Here is a 25,738-nt window from a genome sequence, read left to right on the forward strand (position 1 = left end):
CTATATTTCTGCCACCATTGGCAATTCATTTTTTGTTTCTTGAATTACTCTCAAGGCCTCGCAAAGCTCTGTATGTGTTTTCCTCATCTGCGCGATGGCTTTGAGTGCAGGGGATTCTACCTTTTCTGGATCATCTACTCTTCCCTGTCTCATCCGGTGAATCTCCCTGGAATCTTTCACGATGAAGGCGATGTCAGCTATGACTAAGATTCCACTCAACACTCCTGAAGCTGCTGCTACTGCTCGCCCGACACCGGCAGACTGAACAGCAATTCTGCCGAAACTTGCCAACATTCCAAGAGTCACGAACTCTGTGACACCTGCTACTGTGGTTCTGCCTATTCTCCATGACATTTGCACATTATCAAGAGTTGAGCTGCGGACAAAATCACGGAACCTTGTAAGTTTTCTCATTACCTTTCTCAGTGTTTTGAGTGACATAAGAATCGGTTCACTTGCATTTTTGTAGTCTTGCTGAATTCTTTCAAACCTCTCACGGAGTGCTTTTTGTTTCACTGAATTGGTAATGTTGGATGCAGCACCTGTTAGACCACCTGCAACTCCAACACCAATCCCAACACCTGCTACAATCAGAGACGCTCCAAATGTGAACGGTGCTAGAATTGCCCCAACCAATGCAGTGATTCCTCCAGCGGCTCCGATCACTGAACCGGTCAGACTGCCTACAGTGCATTTACGGTGTATCTCCTCTAGTGAATCTGTTATTGTCTTCAACTCACTAACTACAGTCTCAAAGTCGTTATAGTGCCTCCTGTAGGCCTCATTAAAGTTATTGATGGAAGTCAAGAAGTTTCGTTGCAGTGCATCTGGAATCCTCCTATTTATATTTACTGCAACATTCAGGAATGGTTTTGCCAGAATCTCATCAGCTGAAGGTCTCATATGAGGGTCACGGCTGAGCATTTCACAGATTAATCCCCTTAGATCATTCGAGTAGCTATCTGAGATTTCAGGTACGGTTCCTGCCAAGCTATTGGCATGTAGACGGCGGCGCTCTATGAAGTTTGACTGTCAGATAAAGGAAAAATAAAAGTTTGATTAACTTCTAGATTATTACAAATTAAAAATATATATAAAAAACTAAGACCTTTATTTTTGTGACTGAATTTATAATTCAGACACTTTTGTCCAAAGTAACTTGCCATATAATATCAAGGCAATTTGTTAAACAAAGCCAACAGTATTTGTAGGACACAATTCCAGACTTATTATACACATAGCCAGCTAGAGAAGAGGATAAATGCAGAGGAATAAAAATAAGTGTGCAAAAAAGATTTCTGTGTGTGCAAATGTAAACTAATATTTCCTTTTGATACAAATAGCAACATTTTCCTCCATAGCAGTTACCAAGATCTTAAAATAGGTTAGGACTGTTCTCTTTGTACACTTTGAAGTTAATTGATTTAGCCATAGGATTATTTCAATTAGCATTGACTTGATTTAATGCACTGATGGACTGACCATGTGTGCAGGATGTGTTCGTATGGCCATAGACAAGAACACATCCTGTACACATGGCCAGTCCATCAGTGCATTAAATCAAGTCAATGCTAATTGAAATAATCCTATGGCTAAATCAATTAACTGACCATACATTAGAAAATAGAGACCCAACATTGGAGACCCACTTTTTTCACAAAGAATAGATGTTTTTTTTGTTTTGTTTTTTTAGAAAAGAAATATATACTCACCCACACATCCAGCATGCAGAGATCATGAAGCAACCATCCCAATGACCATATGTCACTAAAGTCAGTATAATTTAGTTAGTTACTTCAGTTGATATAGTGTCACATCTATGTTCTGTTTTCATTGAGATTTAGTTTTCCCTGTTTGCCTGCTAGATTGTGTTCTAGTTAATCTCCTTGATTGTTAATTAGTTTACACCTGTCCCCATTATATTAGTTATTGTCATACTCTGTGTATGTAAGCCCTGTGTTCTTTGAGTTTGGTGTTGTTTCAGTTCACTGGTCTTGTTTCCCTGTGGTTCTCCTGTCTACTCTGAATCTTTAGACATTTTCAAGAAATGTCTCGAGGTGCATGATTTTCATCAAATCCTGACTCATTGAAGGGTTAGTTCGCTTTCAAATAAAAAAATCCAGATAATTTACTCTCCCCCATGTCATCCAAGATGTCCATGTCTTTCTTTCTTCAGTCGAAAAGAAATTAAGTAAACACTGGGTCGTATATCCGCCTACGTCCTGCGTGACCTTTCCAGCGCAATGGCCTAATGTGCGGCACATCTCACGAGATGGTAGAAGATGGGCATTTGTGGTTAAAAAGTATATAATTTTATTTTTAGAAAATGGGCGATTGTTTCACTAGATAATACCCTTATTTCTCGACTGGGATCATGTCGAGACTTTGAAGCTGCACTGAAACTCACATTTGGACCGTCAAACCATTGGTTACCATTGAAGTCCATTATATGGAGAAAAATCCTGGAATGTTTTCCTCAAAAACCTTAATTTCTTTTCGACTGAAGAAAGAAAGACATGGACATCTTGGATGACATGGGGGAGAGTAAATTATCAGGAATTTTTTATTTGAAAGTGTACTAAACCTTTAATATTGCAACTTATTTCTATTCTATTCTATTCTATTCTATTCTTGACAAGATCACGTATCCCACCCCAACAACTGACCCTACCCATCATTAAAACTATAAGCTCTATTAACAAACCCCCAAACCCAATTGTCACAGCACTTACACATTGTTTCCCATTGTTAGTTTGATTTGCAAGTCGCTTTGTATAAAAGTGTCTGCTAAATGATTAAATGTGAATGGATTATTGGATTAAAGACTAGAGCTTTTCTTAATTTTGTGCTTTATTATAACAGCCACTCATTACATATAGTAAATTGTATTGTTTTGGATGACCTTCATCTGAATGCTTAACTTTCATGTTCTTTTACCCCCAGTTTCACAGACAATGCTTAAGTCTCAGACTAAAATGCATTATTGAGCTGTTTTAACTGAAAGCATATCTTAAACATGTCTCAAGATGCACACCAGTAATGTTTTTTTTTTTATGTTTATAAAAGTTACTTAAATTTCCTAATTGAACTAAGGCCAAATCCTGGATTCATTTAAAATTGTCTGTGGAACCAGGCCGCACTTTATGTATTACCATATCTTTTACAAAAAGCATACCTTTTTGAATTGTGTCTGTTTTCATAGATTTCTGGGCTGAAATAGTGCTCTGCACCCACAACCGATGTTGCATATTCATCAGCTCTTAAAAAGAAAAATCAAACATGTAAATTAAAATGGATGGAACTGACAAAATCTCTTCAAAAATCCTATTACTATTTAATTTCACCTTTGCAGCACTTTTGCACACCCAAAATCTCCTAGATTGATGTAACCATCCTCAGTAAGAAAAACATTCTAGAAGAACACCAGAAATCATCACATGAAAACAAACACATTTGGCTTTTATGTTAATACATTATAAAATTACTTTTGTCAATGTCTACCTGTGGTTTTACATCACTGTGGAGAACATTGTTCTTATGGAGATACTGCAGAGCCAGACAAATCTGAACAAACCAGTCAAGGATCTGCACACAGAAAAAAACAAGAAAGCAGTCATTGTGTAACACCCTACTCAGACAGAAGGTTCTCCTTTTCAGAGATATTTAGAGTGATCATACGGGTTATTTTATTTTGTCTCTCGACTAATTTTGGGAACGCTTTTTAAAACTCAACTCAAACTTTTTAAACCTCTTATTGATATGGTGCACAGAAAATAAAAACACTCAAAATGAGTATTTAACAACATCACTACCATTATTTAAAGCATCACCAGTTAACTTTTCAACCTTCATAATATATTTCCAAGACTCTTGTGATGGTACATCGACTTACAATAGGTTAAATGACACATCTTTCCATAGCCTGACGCGGTCTGTATCGTTTTTTAATCGTACTTTTAAACTTCGGGGTTCGGGTAGTAACCCAAGCGCAAAAATAACTAAAATTCGACTGCTTTACGGCATAGGCTACCTCACTTCCCCCAACTTCCCCCTCACATGCTGTTGGACTTATACGTAAGTACTATATTGCTTATATTGTATATCACTCGGACAAGCTTTCACTGGTTGGTGTGAGCTAAAAAGCACCTGGCGTTCTTGTTGATGGATTAACGTTAGTAACTTAACTTAGACATCTTCGAAGACTAGCGGTGCTTGTTCGATGTCCGGCGATTTGTAACGCTTTGTGTTTATTCCCCAATCAAACTCGTGTAACTGTCTGTCACCATAGACTTAGAAAATAGTCTGTCACATGTTCTATCGTCCACAGCATTACTTGATAGACAAAAATAGGACAATAATGAGTATCAAACAGAAACAACCCGCTAACGGGGTGTTCGAGGCCCACACACAATACAGACTGTGCAGAGTCAGTTAAACAGGGCGCGTGCAGCTCTTAAAGGGGACACACCTTATTTCCACTCATTACAGCTTCTATCCAACTGAACAGGGACCAGTATACAGGGGGGAGGGGATCAAGCCGTGAGTGAAGAGACTGCTCTGTGTGAGTGGTATTTACGACAGTTACGTTAAATACAAGTAGTCCACAGCGACTCTAGGGGTCGTTGTTTGACCAAAACGGAATTCCTACCTAGTGTGGTTTTAAAATACGAAACCAAAGTAAGGAAATTAATCCGTGATTTCACAATAAACAATTACAAATTAATTTGTGTAACGGTCACCAGCTGGAGTGTCCTTGAGAGCCACCAGAGGGCACTCCACATAAGACTATTATCACTCACAAACTACATTTCCCATAACTCACTGCCCGGACTCATCATCACTTATCACTGATCACATTCACCTGTACCTCATTCACTGTATTCACCTGTGTCTTATCATTCTGATAGTCTCAGTCTATTTATACCATGTTCATTCATTCACTCACCGCGAAGTCTTGTTTAAGTGTTACACTGCAATTCCGAGCGGTTTCCCTGGTTTATTGTTTCTTGGTTGTTGGTTTTCGGATGTCTTGCCCTGTTCCCTGGTTTACTCTTTTGCCTCTGGTCCCTGCCTGTTTTGTTTGTTTGTTTGTTTTTTTTTGTTTGCACTGCCTGCCTGCCAGTGTACGACCCTTGCCTGCCCTGTACTTTGGATTACGCCTTTGGATTGCCTATTAAAAGTTGCATTTGGATCTCAGTCCTTGTCTTAGAGCAGTTCGTAACAATTTGAAACAAAGATATTTGAATATAGAATGAAAATAACGATCTGCAAATAGAAGACTCACAATTTCCCTAGGGTCTCAAAACACCTCCCATATGTAACTGAGGAAATGTCACTCAAAGCAACACAAATAAATCACTTGAGTATCTCAAATGACAAATTGCATATGTAGTTTGGTTTTTAACAACATAAATTCACCCTTCAAAACAACAAATGACAAATGGACTCTCTTACTCAGATGAACCAAAGTTATAATAAAATAATCGTGGGCCCACACACACACACACACACACTCTCTCTCACATACCCCTTTTCCACCAAGGCAGAGCTGGTGCTGGTTCTAGTTTCAATTCGGTTCTTTGTTTTTCCACCGCCAAAGCACCAGCTCCGAACCACTAAAACTGGTTCTTAAGTAGCACCAAATCATTGCAGGGTCTAGAACGGAGCCAAGAAAGAACCGCTTGCGTCAGGGGCTGGGGGCGGGGTTACCGTGACCAACAAGACGAATAGAAACTTGTGACCGCCATTTTTTTAATAGCAGCTAGTTGAGCTAACAGCAGCTCGATTATAATATCCGTCTATAAGTTACGGCGACCTGCACGAACGCATTGGATTCCGATATATTTTTGCAAACCCATGAGCATCCATAGTATTGCAACGTCCGTTATTGTTGATGGCTTGTTCGAGTTGCATCGGATTCGGAGCGGCGAGGACCGATCGGAGCTGCAGGAGTGTTGTGCTTTTAGATCGCTATCGCAGTGCTTTGATGTCATAAGCGATCGATCTGCGAGAAGCCGATGCATCTCGAACAAGCCTGGCGTGTTTGTGTTTGGCGCTACCGCACTATCGGTTGCTGGGCAACATGAGACGTATACAGTGACGTAAGATCTGGCTCTGTTGTAGCTCTCTAGCCGATGGAAAGGCAAGCCGGTTCTTAGTAAGCTCGTCAGTCGAACCAACTCTGAACCAGCTCTGGCTCTGGCTCTTAACCAGCACCCGGTTCTTGTTGGTGGAAAAGGGGGGACAGTCTCACGTGTGCGCTTTTCCCCCTGCGTTGCAGGCCTGTAGCATTGCTTGTGTGCGTTGTGGCCTTTAAAGCAAACTCCGCGTGTCCCACATAGCCAGAGGAACTCTGAACCTCACGGTAATTCAGAGCGCTATCTGGTTAGTCATCATTCTTTATGGTGATTATGACTTTACAACAAGTTGCCTCAGAAACGTAGCGCTAAACTGCCGTCTAGTTCCGGAGATTGTATCTCGCTCTCACTCACATTTCGCAACCATCGCGGCAAAACAAAAATATGCTGTCTTCGTTTTGAAGTCACGTTAAACTCAAAAAAACATGTGTCTTTCACACACTGATCTTAAACAGTAATCACAAATCACTTACTAACGGTTAGTTAGTAAAACAAAACACTATATAGTAAAATCAATCCGATCTGGATTTTTCTGTTTTATCTGCTCACTTAGCTTGTCATTTTCTCTCGTCTCTCTCTCTCACAACAGCCAATCAACGTCAAGAATACCTTTCTAGGAGGTGGGCTTTGTGATCTCTTATCCAATAACAAAATAAATGATCAAACTTGCTTGTAAAAACCACATTTTCCTGCAAGTACATTTCAACCAAACAAAATAACAAAATTGAATTTTAAAGAAACAGTCAACATATATTGAGATTTGTGAATTTCATTAAACATAACATGCCTAGTAAGTAGTCTACTTACACTACATTCAATTGCTCAAATTCACCCAGGTTACAATTGTATTTGTTTTATTTGGTATTAGTCTACCATAGTGAAAAAAAAGTGGTTTACCCAAAAATGTATCATTCAGAGTTGAGTATTAACATGGCTGAGTGATATTAGCTCTTCTCTGGAGTATTTTATAGCTAACTAACAAACTGTAATCATTGGATAACTTTTCTGAAGTAAATGTGACATTAAGGTTGCTTGTCCACAAAAGTGTTTTTAGCGTATTTTTTCCATTCTTTCAAAAGAAGCACAGCTTGTTTTAAAGCTTTTTCCTGGTCGCTGAGAGATGTAAAATTGTGTAAAAGGCTGTGCTCATCACTGTCACCCAACCGACACATTGTGTTATAACGATAACAAATGGCAATACAAGCACATTCATCCAAAACAAGTATGTACTTTACATTGTTTTGAAATTTTTTATTTTTATATATAAAAACAAACTATTTGTGAAATCAGATGTTAGTAACAGTTCATCTGATATTCTGTATCATAGAAACCAAAGTGTCTTAAGGTGCTTTCACACCGAAAGCAAAACAATTGTTCCCCTTCGTCAGTCACTACTACGCAAGTCAAGACAGACGAATGGCGATCGCTTGCGAGAGCATATCTACTTTGAATGAAACTAAACGAGCCAATGCACATTGGCATGCGATAATTGCATCAGCTGTTGTGCATCGCGAGCATATAATGAGTTCCTGCTCTGGAATCTCATCTGAGAGTGTTTTATCTTCAAAAGACGAGTCTTCTTCTTCAGGAAAACATGTCTTCAAGCTGGTGTTGGTGTTACAGCACAGACAGCGCTGGCCGTGATTTGACAGAGAGCAAAACAGCTGTTTGCACAGCTCATGTTGCTGTGCCTTCAATGAGAATGTGAGTGCTCACATCCGGCTTGCACTATCATCATGACGTTTGGTAGATATCCCTATTCCCTAGTGACTGATTAAGGGGAACGTCTCAGTTACGTATGGTAACCCTCGTTCCTCGAGGAGGGAACAGAGACGCGAGTCCCCTCACCACAGTTGCTGAGCTTGGTCCGGTTCCTCAGCAGAAAGACAAGAATATGCGACGCACATTATATGCTCACGCTGCGATGCACAGCAGCTGATGCAATTATCGCGTGCCAATGTGCATTGGCTCGTTTTAGTCTCACTCGACCGCTTCACTCATTCTGGATTTCACTCATCACGGTCCCTGCGTCACTGCTCTCCTGCTGTCTGTTGTTCCTGAGCTGACCTTCACGGATGCCTGCGGGTTCCTGTACATCCCTGAGTGACTTCGTCTATACTGAGTTTTGCCTGAGTGAACTACTGTTCTAATAAACCATCATTTTACTTGCAATTGCTTCCGTCTGTATTTTACTGTTACAATTGGCTCTCACAAGTGATTCCCATTCGTCAGTCTTGACTTACGACATGTTCCCTCCTCGGGGAACAAGGGTACTGTACATAACCACGACGATTGCCTTTGGCTATTACATGCCTGACCGATAGGTGGCGCTGACCAATAATGTATTTTCCCTTGTGTTTGTATCTCAAAGGTTTATCGATTTGGATTCAACCTCTTTCCCTGCACAACATACAACAGTAAATTAAGATTAAGTTTGTTACTACATCAGAAACAAACTATAATGCTTACAATACTTTTGACAAAATACATCATAAAATATAATTAAAGCAACAATTAGCATCACATACTAAAATTATCAACTCTAGAGCGAATGTGCTCTCTCTGACTCAACTGAGTGCATATAACACTTACCTGTTCTTCTTCAAAACTTCCTTCTTGTGTTTGCATTTTCATTTTGAGATCTCCTCCTGCACAGTACTCCGACACAATGTAAAAGTACCCAGATTCTTCATCATAAAAAACATCCAAAAAATAAAAACAATGATGTATTATTATTGAATATCTTCATTTACAAATATAGGCAATTACATATGTATAAACTACCAGTCAAACGTTTGGAAATTCTCTCATTTCCAAAACATTTTCAGCAGCATCATTACTCCAGTCTGCAGTGGCACATGAGTAATAGAGATATGATACTATTAATCCAGCTTTGATCAAAGGAATAAATTCCATACAATATATTCACATATAAAATATTCACTTATTTTATACAGTAAAAAAATATTTCACAAATATCACTGTATTTTTTTATCAAATAAATAAAGCCTTGGTGACACAAAAATCTACACTTTCTTTTGTCCCCCTCGGGGTAGTGTTTTTTTTTTTATGTCATTATTTGTAAAAGCCAATTACCTCTGCAAATTGAGTCCTCGCTTCATCCTTTGCCATAGACATAAACACTAGATGTCGCCTTGGGGTTCTAAGCATGCGTCAAAACCGCCGCCATCTTAGAACAGGGGTCTTGTCATAAGATGTTGTCATAAGATATGTCAAATGTGCATAAGAATTAGCTAGGTAATGCTGCTTTCTCCGCCTGTACTTCAAATTCATGGATGATGCCGGACTTTTGTGATGCCTATGGATGTTCACACGAACAAAATCTAAACCAGACAGCAGGGGATTACATTTACTCTGTGGATGGTAGTAGTCAAGTTGTTTTTTCTGCTTGGAGGAAGAAAATGAACTGTGATTCTCGCACAGAAAATTAATTGTGAATGTGCTGTACACTTTAGATTTTATTTGAAATCACCCTTGTGTTTAAAATGTACAATATGCAGGAGTTGATTCTCAATACCCACTTTTGGCTGTGTTGTGCTGTGTTGTTCCTAACTTTTGATTTTTTTACCGATTGTACTCAAACCTTTTAAGAAAAAAAAAAAAAACAGTGTGGCGTTTGTTACCTGTAAGTAGGCTACAGTCCTACAGTCCTAATAGTATGCTTGTCCTCTCCCTGTCAATCTTCAAACAGTACATCCATTCTTTTACATAGAATTCCACAAATCCTATGTATGTGTACGTTTTGCACAAGGATGCAGTGGGCTCAAGGGCTTGTTTCTTCCTGGGGATGGAGGTGCGGAATGACACTGGAATTTGTGAAAATGTCAACTGTTTAAAGCCTTTCTTTAAAGTGAATTTCGTTTTGTATAAATTGTATCTTAATTTTAATCATTTTTTCATCAAACAATTGCCTGGATTTAGGCCTAATTAATAGTCAAGTCAAGTCACCTTTATTTATATAGCACTTTTTACAATACAGCAGCTTCACATTGAAAAAATTTTAATAATACAACATAGTTTGTTTCTAGAAGAAAATTGCATCATTGTCTACCCTAATAAGGCAGATCAATAATATCGTTGAATATTAAATGTCCCCAACTAAGCAAGCCAAAGCCAAGGCAACAGTGGCAAGGAACCAAAACTCCATCAGGTGACAGAATGGAGAAAAAAACCTTGGGAGAACCCAGGCTCAGTCGGGGGCCAGTTCTCCTCAGGCCAACGAGCGAACAGTGTATGATTATGATCCAGGCAGCATTACGGGTCAGAAGTCAGATTGGTCGTGTCGATGAGGCCGGCACTTCCGGGATGCGTCATGGTTGGGTCCACGTGCAGATACACCGTCTGATCTGGATACAGCTGGAGTACACCTCACTTCAGAAACGGAGAGACTGGTTGACACTTCAGTACTGCGTTGTCTTCGTGTCCAGCCGCAGGTCCTTCATCGGATCTGGATATGGCCTGGATCCGGCGGACTGCGGTAAACCTCGGTGTAAGCAGAGAGACTAATATTAACGTAGACGCCATTCTTCTTATGATGTAACGAGTACATCTGGATTCATGGAAAGTGTTTCCGGTTCCGGTTGAACTAATCTATGCAGCATAATATGGAATTATAGAAGTCTATAATGTGTTATGTGTATGCTAGGTCAAAGAGATGTGTTTTTAGTCTAGCTTTGAACTGACAGAGTGTGTCTGCTTCCCGGACAATGTTAGGAAGACTGTTCCAGAGTTTTGGTGCTAAATAGGAAAAGGATCTACCGTCAGCAGTCGATTTTGATATTCTAGGTATTATCAACTGGCCGGAATTTTGAGATCGCAATAGACGCGAAGGACTATAATGCGTTAAGAGCTCGCTCAAGTGCTGTGGAGCTAAACCATTTAGTGCTTTGTAAGTAATCAGCAATATTTTACAATTTATACGATGTTTAATAGGGAGCCAGTGCAGTGTTGACAGAACCGGGCTAATATGGTCATACTTCCTGGTTCTGGTAAGAACTCGAGCTGCTGCGTTTTGAACTAGCTGTAGTTTGTTTATTAAGCATGCAGGGCAACCACCCAGTAGAGCATTACAATAATCTAGCCTTGATGTCATGAACACATGAACTAATTGTTCCGCATTTGGCAATGAGAGCATATGGCGTAATTTAGATATATTTTTAAGATGGAAAAATGCGGTTTTACAGATACTAGACACATGACTTTCAAATTAAAGATTGGTATCAAAGAGCACACCCAGGTTCCTAACCGACGACGAAGACTTAACAGAGCAGCCATCAAGTGTTAGACAGTATTCTAGGTTATTACGTGAGGAAGTTTTTTGTCCAATAATTAGAATCTCTATTTTTTCAGAATTTAGTAGTAGGAAATTACTAGTCATCCATTTTTTTTATATTAGCTATGCATTCCGTTAATGTCTGGGCGTGAAGAAATATAGAGCTGAGTATCGTCAGCATAACAGTGAAAATTGATTCCATGCTTCCTAATGATATCTCCTAATGGTAGCATGTACAGAGTGAACAGCAACGGTCCTAGTACTGAGCCTTGTGGTACGCCATACTGAACTTGATCGATGAGACATCTCTTCATTTACTGCTACAAACTGATAACGGTCAGATAAGTATGATTTAAACCATGCTAGTGAAATTCCACTAATCCCAACATAGTTTTCAAGTCTATTTAAAAGAATGTTGTGGTCAATGGTGTCAAACGCAGCACTAAGATCGAGTAACACTAATAGAGAGACACAACCACGATCGGATGATAAGAGCAAATCATTTGTGACTCTAATGAGAGCCGTCTCGGTACTATGGTATGGTCTAAATCCTGACTGGAAATCCTCGCAGATATCATTTCTTTCTAAAAAGGAACATAATTGTGAAGATACTGCCTTTTCTAGTATCTTTGACAGAAAAGGTAGATTCGAGATCGGCCTGTAATTGACTAATTCTGTAGGATCAAGTTGCGTTTTTTTAACAAGCGGTTAAATCATAGCCAGCTTAAAGGTTTTCAGTACATATCCTAATGATAAAGATGAATTAAAGATATTAAGAAGAGGATCTAGGACCTCTGGAAGCATCTCTTTCAGTAGCCTAGTCGGTATAGGGTCTAACATACATGTTGTTGATTTAGATGATTTAACGAGTTTAGTAAATTCTTCCTCTCCTATAGCAACGAATTAATCAAATTTTTCCTCAGGGAGACTACAATGCACTGCCTGATGCGATACTGTAGTGGACGTTTGCATAGTTATAATTTTCTCCCTGATATTATCAATCTTGTTAGTAAAGAAGTTCAGAAAAGTCATTACTGCTGTGCTGCTTAGAAACTTCTGGGGTTGAAGATTTATTTTTTGTTAGTTTAGCCACTGTTTCAAATAAATACCTAGGATTATTTTTATTTTTTTCTTATAGGGTTGAAAAATAAGCAGATCTAGCAGCTTTTAATGCCTCTCTGTAAGTAGTCGAGCTCTCCTTCCATGAAATGTGAAATACCTCTAGTTTTGTTTTCTTCCAGTTGCACTCCATTTTTCTAGCTGCTCTCTTAAGGGCCCGAGTGTGCTCGTTGTACCACGGCGTTGGACTATTTTCTTTAATCTTCTTTAAGCGCAAGGGAGCAACTGTGTCTAAATGGCTGGAAAAGAGAGAGTTAAAAGTTTCTGTCACAATAGTCTAGTTCTTCTAAGCTATCTGGGATGCTAAGATGATGAAACTGATCAGGAAGATTATTGATAAAGTAATCTTTAGTGGCAGAATTGATAGGTCGAACATATTTGTAACATGGAGTCGACTTTGCAGCCTTCGGTAAATGAAGTTTACACGAGACTAGATAATGATCTGAGATGTCATCGCTCTGCTGCAGAATTTCAACAGCATCAACATTTATTCCATGTGATAATATTAGATCTAGAGTATGATTACGGCGATGAGTAGGTCCTGACACGTGTTGTCTAACTCCAATAGAGTTCAGAATGTCTTTAAATGCCAACGCGTCTTTTTTGTTATCCACATGTATATTAAAATCACCAACAATTATGACTTTATCTGCAGCCAATACTAACTCTGATAGAAAGTCAGCAAATTCTTTGATAAAGTCTGTATGGTGCCCTGGTGGCCTGTATACAGTAGCCAGCACAAATCTCAAACGTGATTTATCATTTACACTAGATAGTGTTACATTTAGAAACAACACTTCAAAAGAGTTATATTTAAAACAAGTCTTCTCAGAAATTCTGAAAATATTACCATAAATTACAGCAACACCTCCCCCTTTGCCCCTTCAGGCGAGGTTCATGTTTATAACAGTAATCTTGCGGGGTGGGCTCATTTAAAGTAATATAATTGTCTGGTTTTAGCCAGGTTTCTGTCAAACACAGCACATCTAGATTATAGTCTGTAATCATATCATTAACAGTAAGTGCTTTTGAAGTAAGGGATCGAATATTCAGAAACACAAGCTTTATCATTTGTTTATTCATATTATGTCTGTTTTTTATTTGTTGAACATCAATTAAATTTTTACCCTTAAATGGGTTTAGGAGTTTTTTGTATGTCCTAATTTGGGGAACAGACACAGTCTCTATATGATGATATCTAGGTGAAAGAGGCTCTATGTGATGGGATTTATCTGACCTTGGTGAGGTGAGACAGCTAGCAGACGGTCGGTTTAGCCAGTCTGTCTGCTTCCTGACCTGAGCCCCAGATTGTCATGTTTGAGCTCTAAGACTATGAGCCATATTACTAGAGAGAAGAGCAGCACCATCCCAGGAGGGATGAATACCATCTCTTTTCAACAGGTCAGGTCTGCCCCAAAAACTTTTCCAATTGTCTATGAATTCTATATTATCAAGCGGACACAACTTAGACAGCCAGCGATTCAGTGAACACAATCTACTAACTATCTCATCACTCCTGCGAACAGGAGTGGGGGCCAGAGCAAATTACAGTCCTTGACATCATACTTGCAAGTTCACACACCTCTTTAATGTTAATTTTTGTGATCTCCGACTGGCAGAGTTTAACATCATTAGTGCCGACGTGAATAATGATCTTAGAGAATTTACGATTAGCATTAGCCAGCACTTTTAAATTTGCTTTGATGTCAGGCACTCTGGCTCCCGGCAAACATGTGACTATGGTTGCTGGTGTCTCTATTTTCACGTTCCGTTCCGTTTCACAATCAACAGAATTCTCAATGGGTGTTTCACTGAGTGGGGAGAATCTGTTTGATGTTGTAATCGGAACAGAAGAGCGGTGTTTTGTCCCGCGACTACAGCGTCTCACCGTCACCCAATTGCCCTGCTGCACGGGCTCTACTTCAGCCGGAACCGTGTTATGTACAGAGGTCAAGCTAGTCGCATCCAAAGCAGTATCTAAAGCCCTTGCACTCTTACAATTAACCTCGATTAAAGTTTGGATGCGTGTTTCTAGTTCTGAAATCTTCTCCGCCAGCCTAACTATCTCCCTGCATTTATGACATGTAAAACTTGTGCTGGCAGAGAAGGCTATGCTATACATGTTACATGAGGTGCAGGTGACAATAAAAGGAGATGACATGACTCACCGTGTCTGTTGACTGATACTCACCACAGGTTTTTGATGAACTTGTAAAAGGCGCGAGAGAAAAATAAATAAATAAAGAGCGCACAGAAGACGCGAGCGCGCTATAGAGTAAATAAATAAATAAAGAGCGCACGGAAGACGCAAGCGAGCTAAAGAAAAAATAAATAAATAAATAAATAAAGAGTGCACGAATGGCACGCTAACAAGCTAGCGTGTTGTGCTAGATTGAAGCTAGTGGTGTCAGGTTAATGTGTGATGTTGATTAAGTTATATTTAGCAGTAAAGATAACAAGAAATGACAATAAGTAATGATTAAAACAGAAAGATACGAATCTTACAGACGCAAACTAATGCAACGCAGCAGCAGCAGCAAGGTAGACAGGAGCAAGCAGCAGGGTAGGTAGACAGGAGCAATCGATCAGCAGCAAACACCGAACAGATCAAATATAACTAACAGACAATATAATCATGGAGGCGCCCGCGCGGTCACTTGCATTGTACGTGAACTGGAGAACTTAACGAAACTCAGTGTATGCCTCACACAGACATGAGAAATACATCAAATACACAAAGTTGAAATGTCTTTAAACGAAATAATTCAAAACGAAAAGAAAAAGGCTCTCTGATTATGTAATCCATTATGTGCAATTCTCGCTATAGGCGCGATAGTTAATTCTAAGTTTACTCAAGTGAAAGAATGTGACTAATAAACATAGGCCTATAGCACTAGCATTATATTTTGAAAAATTATTAGATTATCTTAATATCAAAACCTTAAATTTTCTCTGGACTCTATGATAAATACATGTCTGACCGTTGGAAAGAACCAAAAAAAAACTATAAAATCGCATTCATAACGATTTATGGTGATTTTATTTCCGTTAGACATTTGCCTACATTGACGCTGATGCATTAAAGAGGAGGGGCTCCCCTATTCCAAGATGGCGGCTCTATTGACGCATTCGTTCCAATGAACTGCCGTATACAAGGCGACATCTAGTGTATATATCTATGATCCTTTGCAACAATCCTGACATGCGTTTAGTAACAAATCTTCCCATCGCAGGTCAAAATGTAAAATTATTCTTTTTTACAGAAAGTTTATATTATTTCATTTTGATCATATTTTTTATTTTTTATGCAATTCTTTAATTTTTTAATTTTAGTTACCCTTAAGTTACTGGATTTTATCAATAAATAATAAAGAAATAGTCATTTAAGCACATTCCTTGCATTCATAACCCCTTTAATTCATTTCAAAATATCTTACATTGGGTGTCTTTGCAGAGGGAAAAAATAAAATAATATAATGATATTTCATGACTCTTGCCACTAAAGGGGCTAAGAGCTCTATATGGAGCAATTGAGCTGTTCAGCTGGGTCCTAAACATCATGTAGACATTATAAAATTGTTTTTTTGGTAGTTTTAGCATTTTTAGTTGGAATGTGAACTGAAGTATTCCTCACATTCATTCATTCCTAAGGGGGTCGGATTGACCCGCGAGGGAAGGATTTGTTACTTGTTTAGATTTCAACCCCAAAATTTTTTTAAAACTTTTTTTTTTGACCACTTTTGATTCAAGGTCAAAATGACTTGTTTTTTTGTTTTATCTTGTACATATTAAAAGTATGCATTACACATAAAAAGTAAATGCACATCATTCATCTTTCCTCATCTTACCCAACATATTCACTAGTTGTTCACATTCATAAAAAGGTTTCATACTTTCTAAAAAAATATATATATAACTTTCAGACTGAAGGAACATTGTCATACTTCTCTTTCTATAATTTAATCAGACACACCTTCAAAGGATTCCTCGTAACTGACGATATATCCATGCTGCAGATTCTTCAGGATGTTGATTTCATTTGTGGCTGCGTCTAGATTAAAATTCACATTCTGCGAAGAACACATTTCATCTATGTGATGTTTATCTAAGATCCTATTAATATGTTCAATCAATACATCCATCTTTCTAGCATTATTTCTGCTTGTTGCAGGGTTCACTTCACTCAGACATTTAGATTTGGCACAGGTTTTATGAAAAAGTTGGGACACATTCACACACACGTACAATTTGTTGACATCGAACCAGGGAGTATCTTGCTGTGAGATGACAGTGCCGTCCATAATTAATACATTCAATACTTTAATAAATTCTTGATTGTACTTACATCTCTGTAGTTGATCTCTTTGACCACCAGGAAATCTTCGTCTGGACTCTTCACCAGAAATGCTCTTCCTGAAATCCCTTGTCCAAGTTCTTCTGTTATGGTGTATTCATGTTTTTTTAACACTTCTACAATTAAGATTCAAATCGAAAATTACCATTAGAAAAAATAACACTATATAAATACAAATATTACTCAAAATAGTTGTGGTTGAATTTCTTGGTGTGCAATGTTATAACAAAATATGATAAAAATTAAACTACCATTTAATTTACATAATAATATATAAATGTATAATATTATATACATATTTATATGCAATTTATGTGAATAAATCAGAAGGTAGAAACAACTGTGACATTTAAAACACTCACACACACACACACACACACACACACACACAGGATCACTTGCAGTCCTCTTCTCTTTGTTGTAATGAATTAAGCTGGTTGTTGAGAGAAGTCTTGGTTTTTACTATATCACAGCTAAGAAAGGGCCAGTAAGACTCAGTTCTCTTACGAGAGCTCTCTCGTACTGCGTCTTAGCTAAGACGCTACGGGAAAAGTCTCTTTTCACGAAATACTGAAGCAAAAAATTATCCTTAATTTTGTATTTTTGTAAAGCGCATTTGCAGCAGTACACAGCCATAGGCGAGACGGCTCGTTCGCTCATTGGCTTGCTCTGCGGAAACTGCACAGCCTATCGAGCGCAGGCTGATACAACATCAGACCAATAAAGGGCTTCGCGCCCTTCTTGCCACTTCCCGCCGAAACGGGTGTGGCCCAACCTATAAAAGGAGCTCGAAAAGGCTGATTCACCTGATTTTTCATCTCTTCAGCGAAGCTCACGCATCGCTGCATCACGGAGGAAGCAAGCGCCGTCTGAGAAGCATATCAGCGGGACGAGCCATTCTGAAGCTGCTGGCCTCGCCGCCTTCCACTGCCGTTCCTGCTGCGCTGTCCGGCACCTATATCCTTTGTATCCTTATATCTTTATATCCTGTGTGTGTTCGCCCTGCGACGCACACTCACAAAAAGAGCTGCGTCTTTTTAACGATGCCCTCGTGCGGCTCGTGCAGAGCCCCGCTCAGCGAATGAGATCGTCACGTCATCTGCGTCTCCTGCCTGGATGTGGACCATGCAGCGCTCGCGCTCGCTGACGGCGGATGCCCTCTTTGCGAGCTAATGCCTATGGTGACTCTGAGGACTCGCTGGGCGTTCTTCTCGAAGCCTGCATCATCCGCTGCGTCGCAGCGCTGTAAGAAGCGACGCTCGCAGCGTCTACCGGAACCGCCTCCAGCTCTGCCGAGCTCGCCGGTTCCCTCCGCTTCGCCGGCCTCCCCTGCACCGCTTCCCGATGGTCAGCGTCCGCTGTCTGCCGCAGCGTCCTCCGAGGAAGTGGATCTCAGGGCCGCGAGAGTTCGTTCATCTATTTCACCAGCATTCTCCACACTGGACGGTGCTAAAAACAGAGGCTACCTGTCACTTCCGCCGGTGGAACAGGCTATAGCAGCGCACCTTTGCCCGCCCTCTGCTGGACGGCGGACTAAGGCGGTGTTGCCATCCAAAGCCTGCCGCATGACGTCATCGCTGCTCGCACGGATCTTCTCTGCTGCTGGGCAGGCTGCGTCTGCGCTACACACCATGGCCACGCTGCAGATTTTCCAGGGCGATATCCTCCGCAAGCTGGATGAGATGGGACCTGAAGCAATCTGTCTCGCGGATCTTGAGGAGTGCTTCAGATCTCTCCCTCCGCGCTGCTAAGTCCGCTGCACAGGCCATGGGACGGGTTATGGCTTCCGCTACGGTGGCTGAGAGGCATTTGTGGCTGACGCTTTCTGACATCAAAGAGTCTGAGCGCGCTGCGTTCCTCGACGCGCCGCTGACTCCTGCTGGCGTCTTCGGATCATGTCAACGAGTTTGTGGAGAGAATCGCAGAGGACCAGAAAGCTTCGCAGGCGTTCAAGCACTTCTTGCCGAAGCGCTCCGGTTCTGCAGCTAGCCGCTCTAGACCGGCCCCATAGAGCTCTCAGTCACGCCCACCGCCTCCTGCTGCGCCATCACGACAGCGTCAGCAACGCAGCTCGGGACCCCGTTCTCGCTCTTCCAGCCGTCGCCCCGCGCGGCAGAGGATTGCGGTGAAACCAGAAGCCCCGAAAACATCCTAGCACTGCTAGGAAAGCGCCGGTGTACGAGTTCCGCTGCGGCCGAGCTCTCACCCAAGCGCGCCGCTGTTGCAGTTCCAAGAATTGTGACTGCCTCAGCGTCTTCTGCAATGCGCAAGCCTGCACGAGTGCCCGCTTGCCTGCACACAAAAGCCGTTATCACGGCTACCCAGATGTTTCACGAAAAGAGTGTTATTTCTGGTGTTCCGGCCATGGCCGATGGTGCTATAAATGTAGTGACGATGCCCACTCCTCAGTGCCCATCTCCACATGTAAGCACAGCCCTGCACACAGGGCCCGCGCCCATAAAAGCGACCCAAGTCGATCGCGCGCACTGCATAGTAAACGTGCCCACTCCTCAGTGCCCACAATTACTATGTCACACGCGTCATGTGGTTTCTGTAAAAACGAAACCCGTGCACGTTCGTCCGGCCACGGCCGATGGTGCTATAAATGCAGTGACGCATTTGTGACTGCACACAGGGCTCGCGCACATAAGATCGACACAGATCGGTCGAGCGCGCCACATAGTAAACGTGCCCACTCCCCAGTGCCCACATACACTATGTCACATACGGTGCGTGGCTTCTGTAAAAACGAGGCACGTACGCTCTGCACAGGCAGACAGCGAGTTGAAAGTGGTAAATGTGCACACATGCAGCACACAGTTACTCGCAGACATCACGAGTCCCACGGGACCCGCTCAGCCCTCCCCCAGTCGTTTAAGCGCCGGGACGGGGTCGAGGAGGAGTGATCTGCCCGCTGTGATCAGTGCGCTCCCCGCCTCAAATGCGCAGCACACCCGAGCGCCACCGTTGCCCAGTCAACAGAGCGCGCTACGCATCCAGCCCTTAGCCATTCATGCAGATGCATGATCTAAAGCCCTGCATTTCAGCCCGAGCCCAATTTTCACATTATAGCTCACATGTGGGCCGGGCTTCGGGCCTTTTTTGGGTTATCCTTCTATTTATATTTTTATACATTAATAAAAAAAAATGAGAAGTTGACGTCGACGATAGAAAAACAAACAGACATTTCATAACCTCATAACTTTCATAATCTGATAATTCAACCCGTTATAATTATACTGACATACTGACATGACAGTCTCACGCACGCACGCACGCTTTTCCGTCAGCGCGACCCACGATTATACTTCACTTATATCCACTTATTGTAGTAGTAGCTATTATAGGCCTCTAAATTAATGTATTAATCATAGCCTAGTTGGCCAACTAATAATTATAAAATGATGATTCATGCAACGGCGAGCATTTCTGTGTCTGCACCTGTTGTTGCGGGCCACGCAGCAAAGAAGAGAGTGCTGGCCGAGTTTGAAAACATTGTGGAGCAGGACGAGGATGACGACGATGAAGTACAGCAATACATGCGCCTCAATCACAACATGGAAGGTGATGGACGAGATGTGCTGCTATGGTGGAAACAGCACGAGACCCTGCTACCGCAACTGTCAAGACTGGCTCGCTCAGTGTTTAGTGTCCCGCGATCAGCAGCAGCGAACGTGTCTTCAGCGCAGCGGGAAGAGTGATGGAAGAGAGGAGGAGTGGGTTAAAACCTTCCACTCTGGATGCTATTCTTTTTCTCCACGATGCTCTGTAAGAGACTGTTCTAACTTTTCATTTGACTGGACTTTATTTTCGTTTAACTGTTGGAAACTAATGGAAAAAGAATGGACATGTTCTGTGGTGCATTTTTGAGGTAAGATAACCTGCAAGTTTGTTTTTTATTAATTTAATTTGTTTAGATTGTAGGCTATTTCTCATTTCGTTTGCGAGCGCTGTTGCGAGCCTGCCTCAGTATTTCAGTTTTTTATTTTATTTTACTCACTGTGGTTTAATAAATAAATATATATTAAACTAACTGTCTGTGTGATATGCTTGAATTGTTTTATATCTATGGATTTTATTGTAGCCAAGTGAAGTATTAGCGTTAATTTGAGAGGCTTATTGATTAAATATGTTTTAGGCTACTCGCTGTTGGCTCGGCTGATTAACGTAAATCTTCATTTAAAAAAAAATGCTCCAAACATTTTTCTAAATTAACTTGATAAAGAAATGAAAAGAAACATAACACAAAACTGACCCCTTTTTAATTGTTGCAAATAGGGCAGGCTTCTGCTGTGTAATAAAATAAATAAATAAATAAAAACACGGGCTCGTGTCGGACTCGGCTGATAATTCTGATGAGCTGTCGGACACGGGTCGGGCTAGGGCCTGAGCGTCTCGGGCCAGGGCCGGTCTCGGGCCTAGATTTGAGGCTCGTGCAGGGCTCTAGCATGATCAGCGCTTCCAGGGGTTTCGGATTGGGTGCTAGGCATTATAAAGAGAGGCTACTCGCTACAGTTTTGTCGACGCCCTCCGTGCTTTTTAGCGCGCGTCGAAACTACGGTCAAAACAGAAGTAGCACACATACTTCGGGCCGAAATATCAAAACTGTTGAGCAAAGGGGCTGTAGAGCCTGTGTCTCGAGCTCAAAGCGAGGGGGGGCTGTACAGCAGATACTTTCTGGTGCCCAAGAGAGACGGGGGTCTCAGGCCCATACTGGATCTAAGACAGCTGAACAAGGCATTGATGAAACGCAGTTTCAAAATGTTTACGACCAGGAACCTCCTCGCGCAGATTCGAAGAGGGGACTGGTTCATGTCAATAGATCTGAAGGACGCGTATTTTCAAATACAGATAGCGTCAAATCACAGGGGATATTTTGAGATTCGCCTTCGAGGGCCAGGCATACCAGTTTACAGTCCTGCCGTTCGGCTTGTCCGTGGCTCCTCGTACGTTTACGAGGTGCATGGATGCAGCGCTCGCTCCTCTCAGACTCAGAGGCATGCGAGTGCTGAATTATTTGGACGACTGGCTGGTTCTGGCCCGATCACGAGCAGAGCTCGTGGAGCACAGGGCCGTTTTACTCGATCACCTCGAGAAGCTCGGTCTCAGTGTCAATTGGGCGAAGAGTTCGCTGAACCCCAGTCAGACGATTCTGTTTTTGGGTATAGTTCTGAACTCGTGTTCCATGACGGCGCGGCTGTCACCACAGCGCGCGTTGGGCATTCAGCGCGCAGCGAGTTCTTTCCGCTGCGGCGCGACCGTGTTGCTCAAACACTGTCAAAAGATGCTGGGTCTCATGGCCTCAGCATCTCCGGCTCTGCAGCTGGGCCTGCTACGCATGCGCCCCCTGCTGCTCTGGCTGAAGGCGCGGGTGCCGCGCAGAGCGTGGGTGTCTGGCCGACTGCGTCTCAAGGTCAATCATAGCTGTGTCACAGCCCTGAAACCCTGGACAGCAAGCGGCTGGTACCAATCAGGTGTATGGATACCATACAATCAGGATGGGGAGCGCTGCTCGAGGGCAGACCGTCCTTTGGCCTGTGGTCAGAACGGGAAAAGCTCCATCATATAAACTGTCTGGAAATGCTGGCAGTGGAGAACGCGCTGATGCGCTTTTGTCCCCAAATCAAGGACCACCACGTCTTAGTCCATTCGGACAACATGTCTGTGGTGTCCTACATAAATCGCCAGGGCGGTCTCGGGTCCCGAAACCTGTACAGGCTGGCGGAACGCCTCCTGATTTGGGCTCAGCGGAACGTGCGTTCACTGAGGGCAGTGCATGTGCCTGGGCTACAGAATCTGGGTCCAGACAGGCTGTCCAGAGGCAATGTTCCTACGGGCGAATGGTCTCTACACCCGCAAACAGTCCGGCTGTTGTGGGAGAGATTTGGCAGGGCGGAGGTGGACCTCTTCGCGTCCCACGAAAACGCTCACTGCCCCGCGTTCTTTTCCAAGAACGAAAGCGCGCTGTCACGGAAATGGCCGTGCTGCCCGCTTTATGCTTTCCCTCCCATCTCCCTCCTTCCGCAGGTGATAGAACGGGTGAGAGAAACGAGATGTTCAATACTGCTTGTAGCACCTCTTTGGAAGAACCAACCATGGTTCCCAGATTTGATGCAGTTAGCAGACACTGCCCCGTGGCAAGTGCCGTTGAGGAGGGACCTCCTCTCGCAGGCCAGGGGCTCGATTTGGCACCCTCAACCGGAGTTGTGGTCCCTCCATGTGTGGGCGCTCAACGGTTACCCGCTGATCTCTCAGTGGGAGTGCTAAATACCATCACCATCAGGCTAGAGCTCCGTCGACACGACGTCTGTATGCCTCGAAGTGGTCGGTGTTCTCCAGCTGGTGCACAGCTCGAGGATATTCACCCCTTAGTTGTGAGGTGACGGAGGTTCTCTCCTTCCTACAGGAGCTGTTGGATAAGGGAGAGCCCCATCCACGCTCAAAGTTTATGTGGCGGCCATCGCTGCGTTTTCTGAAACAGCGCTCGGTCAGTCAATAGGAAGGAATGATTTGGTCATCCGCTTCCTTAGAGGAGCTAGGAGGCTGAATCCTCCCAGACCTCCGTCAGTCCTTATGTGGGACCTCGTGGCGGTTTTGGAGGCCATGAAGGGTCCCCCTTTTGAGCCTATCCAATCAATTAGCCTTCAGCATCTGTCGTTCAAGACAGTATTCTTGTTGGCTCTCGCTTTAGTGAAGCGTGTGGGTGATCTGCACGCGCTCTCGGTGAGCTAGTCGTGCTTGGAGTTTGGGCCTAATGACTCAAAGGTCATACTCAAACCTAGGCACGGTTTGCCCTGTCAGGGTTTTAAGAGCTTATGTGTCTCGCTCTGCTGCCTTTCGACAGACTGAGCAGCTGTTTGTCTCGTTCGGTGGATGTTCCAAGGGAATGGCTGTTTCGAGACAGACTCTATCCAGATGGACAGTTGACGCCATAGCGTTAGCTTACGCTTCCAGGGGCCTTCAGTGCCCGCTGGGCATCAGAGCACACTCCACAAGGGGCGTCGCCTCGTCGTTGGCGTGGTCTACTGGGATCTCCTTGCAGGATATATGTATGGCGGCAGGTTGGGCCTCGCCGTCTACATTTATCAGGTTCTATAACCTGGAGGTTCCCGCCTTGCAAGCAAGGCTGCTGTCGGTATAGTCGAATCAGGGACCTGAGGGGAACTCTGAGTTCGTGAGCGTTATGCGCTGCCGACTGTTATATGGGCAGTATTGCGTAAGACCCGCATTGCCACATTGGTCAGGCCTTGCCTCGGCTGTGTGATGTCATATTGCCGCATCTACGGATGTTGCTAGATATGGGACGGAGGGCTTCCCCCCTCCTGTCCTGGACTCTCTGTGAGTCCCTCAGGTAACTGTGCACTGTAAATCCTGGGCGTTGCTTCAGGTTTATTGGTGTGTGATCCCTGCGCGCACGGCGTTTTACATTGGGTTCCCGTAGCGTCTTACCTAAAAAGCAGTACGAGAGAGCTCTCGTAAGAGAACGTACTCGGTTACTAAACGTAACCTCGGTTCTCTCTAGAAGAGCGAACGAGTACTGCGTTCTCTGCCGTGCGTACGATTCACTCTGGTTCGCTTCGGCGATGAAATAAATCAGGTGAGTCAGCCTTTTCGAGCTCCTTTTATAGGTTGGGCCACACCCGTTTCGGCGGGAAGTGGCAAGAAGGGCGCGAAGCCCTTATTGGTCTGATGTTGTATCAGCCTGCGCTCGATAGGCTGTGCAGTTGCCGCAGAGCAAGCCAATGAGCGAACGAGCCGTCTCGCCTATGGCTGTGTACTGCTGCAAATGCGCTTTACAAAAATACAAAATTAAGGATAATTTTTTGCTTCAGTATTTCGTGAAAATAGACTTTTCCCGTAGCGTCTTAGCTAAGACGCAGTACTCGTTCGCTCTTCTAAAGAGAACCGAGGTTACGTTTAGTAACCGAGTATGTTTTCATAATATGCAAATCACAAAAGACCCTCATATTCATTATTGGAGCATTTATTATACTCACCTGCTCTTTCTGTTGCTCTGCTATCATTTAGACCGTTTTGTCTCATGTTTAATGCTGTTATTAAAATAAGACAAGAGGTTCAAATTCAGTACTTAAAGAAACAAAACAGTTGATTGTGTCACACATTGCAGCACGTAACAACATTCACTGCACATTTGGGCTTTTTTCGGTCAGTTTAGCAATAAAGTGGACTCAGATTATTGAATACAAAAACTGAGGCAAAGTGATTATAAAAATGAGCTGTTTATTTAGTAATTTCAGTTGTGTTCTCAGTCGGACTTTAACAGCTGCTGACTTTAAGCAGCAACAATCAACTGCTTCATCATTTCATGATGTTAAAAACCTTGAGATAAAGACATTTTCTTATCTCTAACTTATTAGTGAAGGGAACAAAGGACACAAGATTAAATAAGATTAAATGAGAAACAAAAATGGAAAAAATACTATTAAATAAAAAGCACTCAGTATAATCAGTAAGTAGCTATCCCTCCGCTCATCAACATGTCAGCAGACCTAAATGAGCACAGTGATTGACAGACAGATAACAATTATGATTGGCTACAATTATTAGTTGCTAATCTGAGTCTTAAACTATTCTTTAAAAAAAAAACTGTCTCAAAAATGATGGGTATGCTCTCTCACCAGACCTATTTCAATAATATGTCAAATAGCAACATCATTGTATGCAGTAGGGCTGTCAAAATGGCTGAAAAGCTCAATTTGAATTTCTTTCTTAAATATTGGAAAAATTTAAATTATATTCACATTATAAAGGCAATACCTAATGTTATAGGGAAAAAGTACTGTATTGTCTCCTATGCCCACAAGTGGCCGTGAG

General features: G+C 42.4%; 1 protein-coding gene across 1 annotated transcript; it reads right to left on the reverse strand.

The window, feature by feature from the left end:
- On the reverse strand, positions 1-24,946 carry LOC132134199 (serine/threonine-protein kinase Nek3-like). Its single transcript, XM_059546992.1, has 9 exons — positions 24,901-24,946; positions 16,895-17,019; positions 16,523-16,619; positions 8,730-8,824; positions 3,502-3,585; positions 3,345-3,412; positions 3,176-3,211; positions 1,713-1,767; positions 1-1,029 (listed from the first exon to the last, which is right to left on the reverse strand). Exons 1-9 carry the CDS (start codon positions 24,944-24,946, stop codon positions 1-3), a joined length of 1,635 nt encoding a protein of 544 aa, XP_059402975.1.
- Between the last annotated feature and the right edge of the window lie 792 nt (positions 24,947-25,738).

This window comes from Carassius carassius, unplaced genomic scaffold (assembly GCF_963082965.1).
Source record: "Carassius carassius unplaced genomic scaffold, fCarCar2.1 SCAFFOLD_135, whole genome shotgun sequence".
Classification (NCBI taxonomy): domain Eukaryota; kingdom Metazoa; phylum Chordata; class Actinopteri; order Cypriniformes; family Cyprinidae; genus Carassius; species Carassius carassius.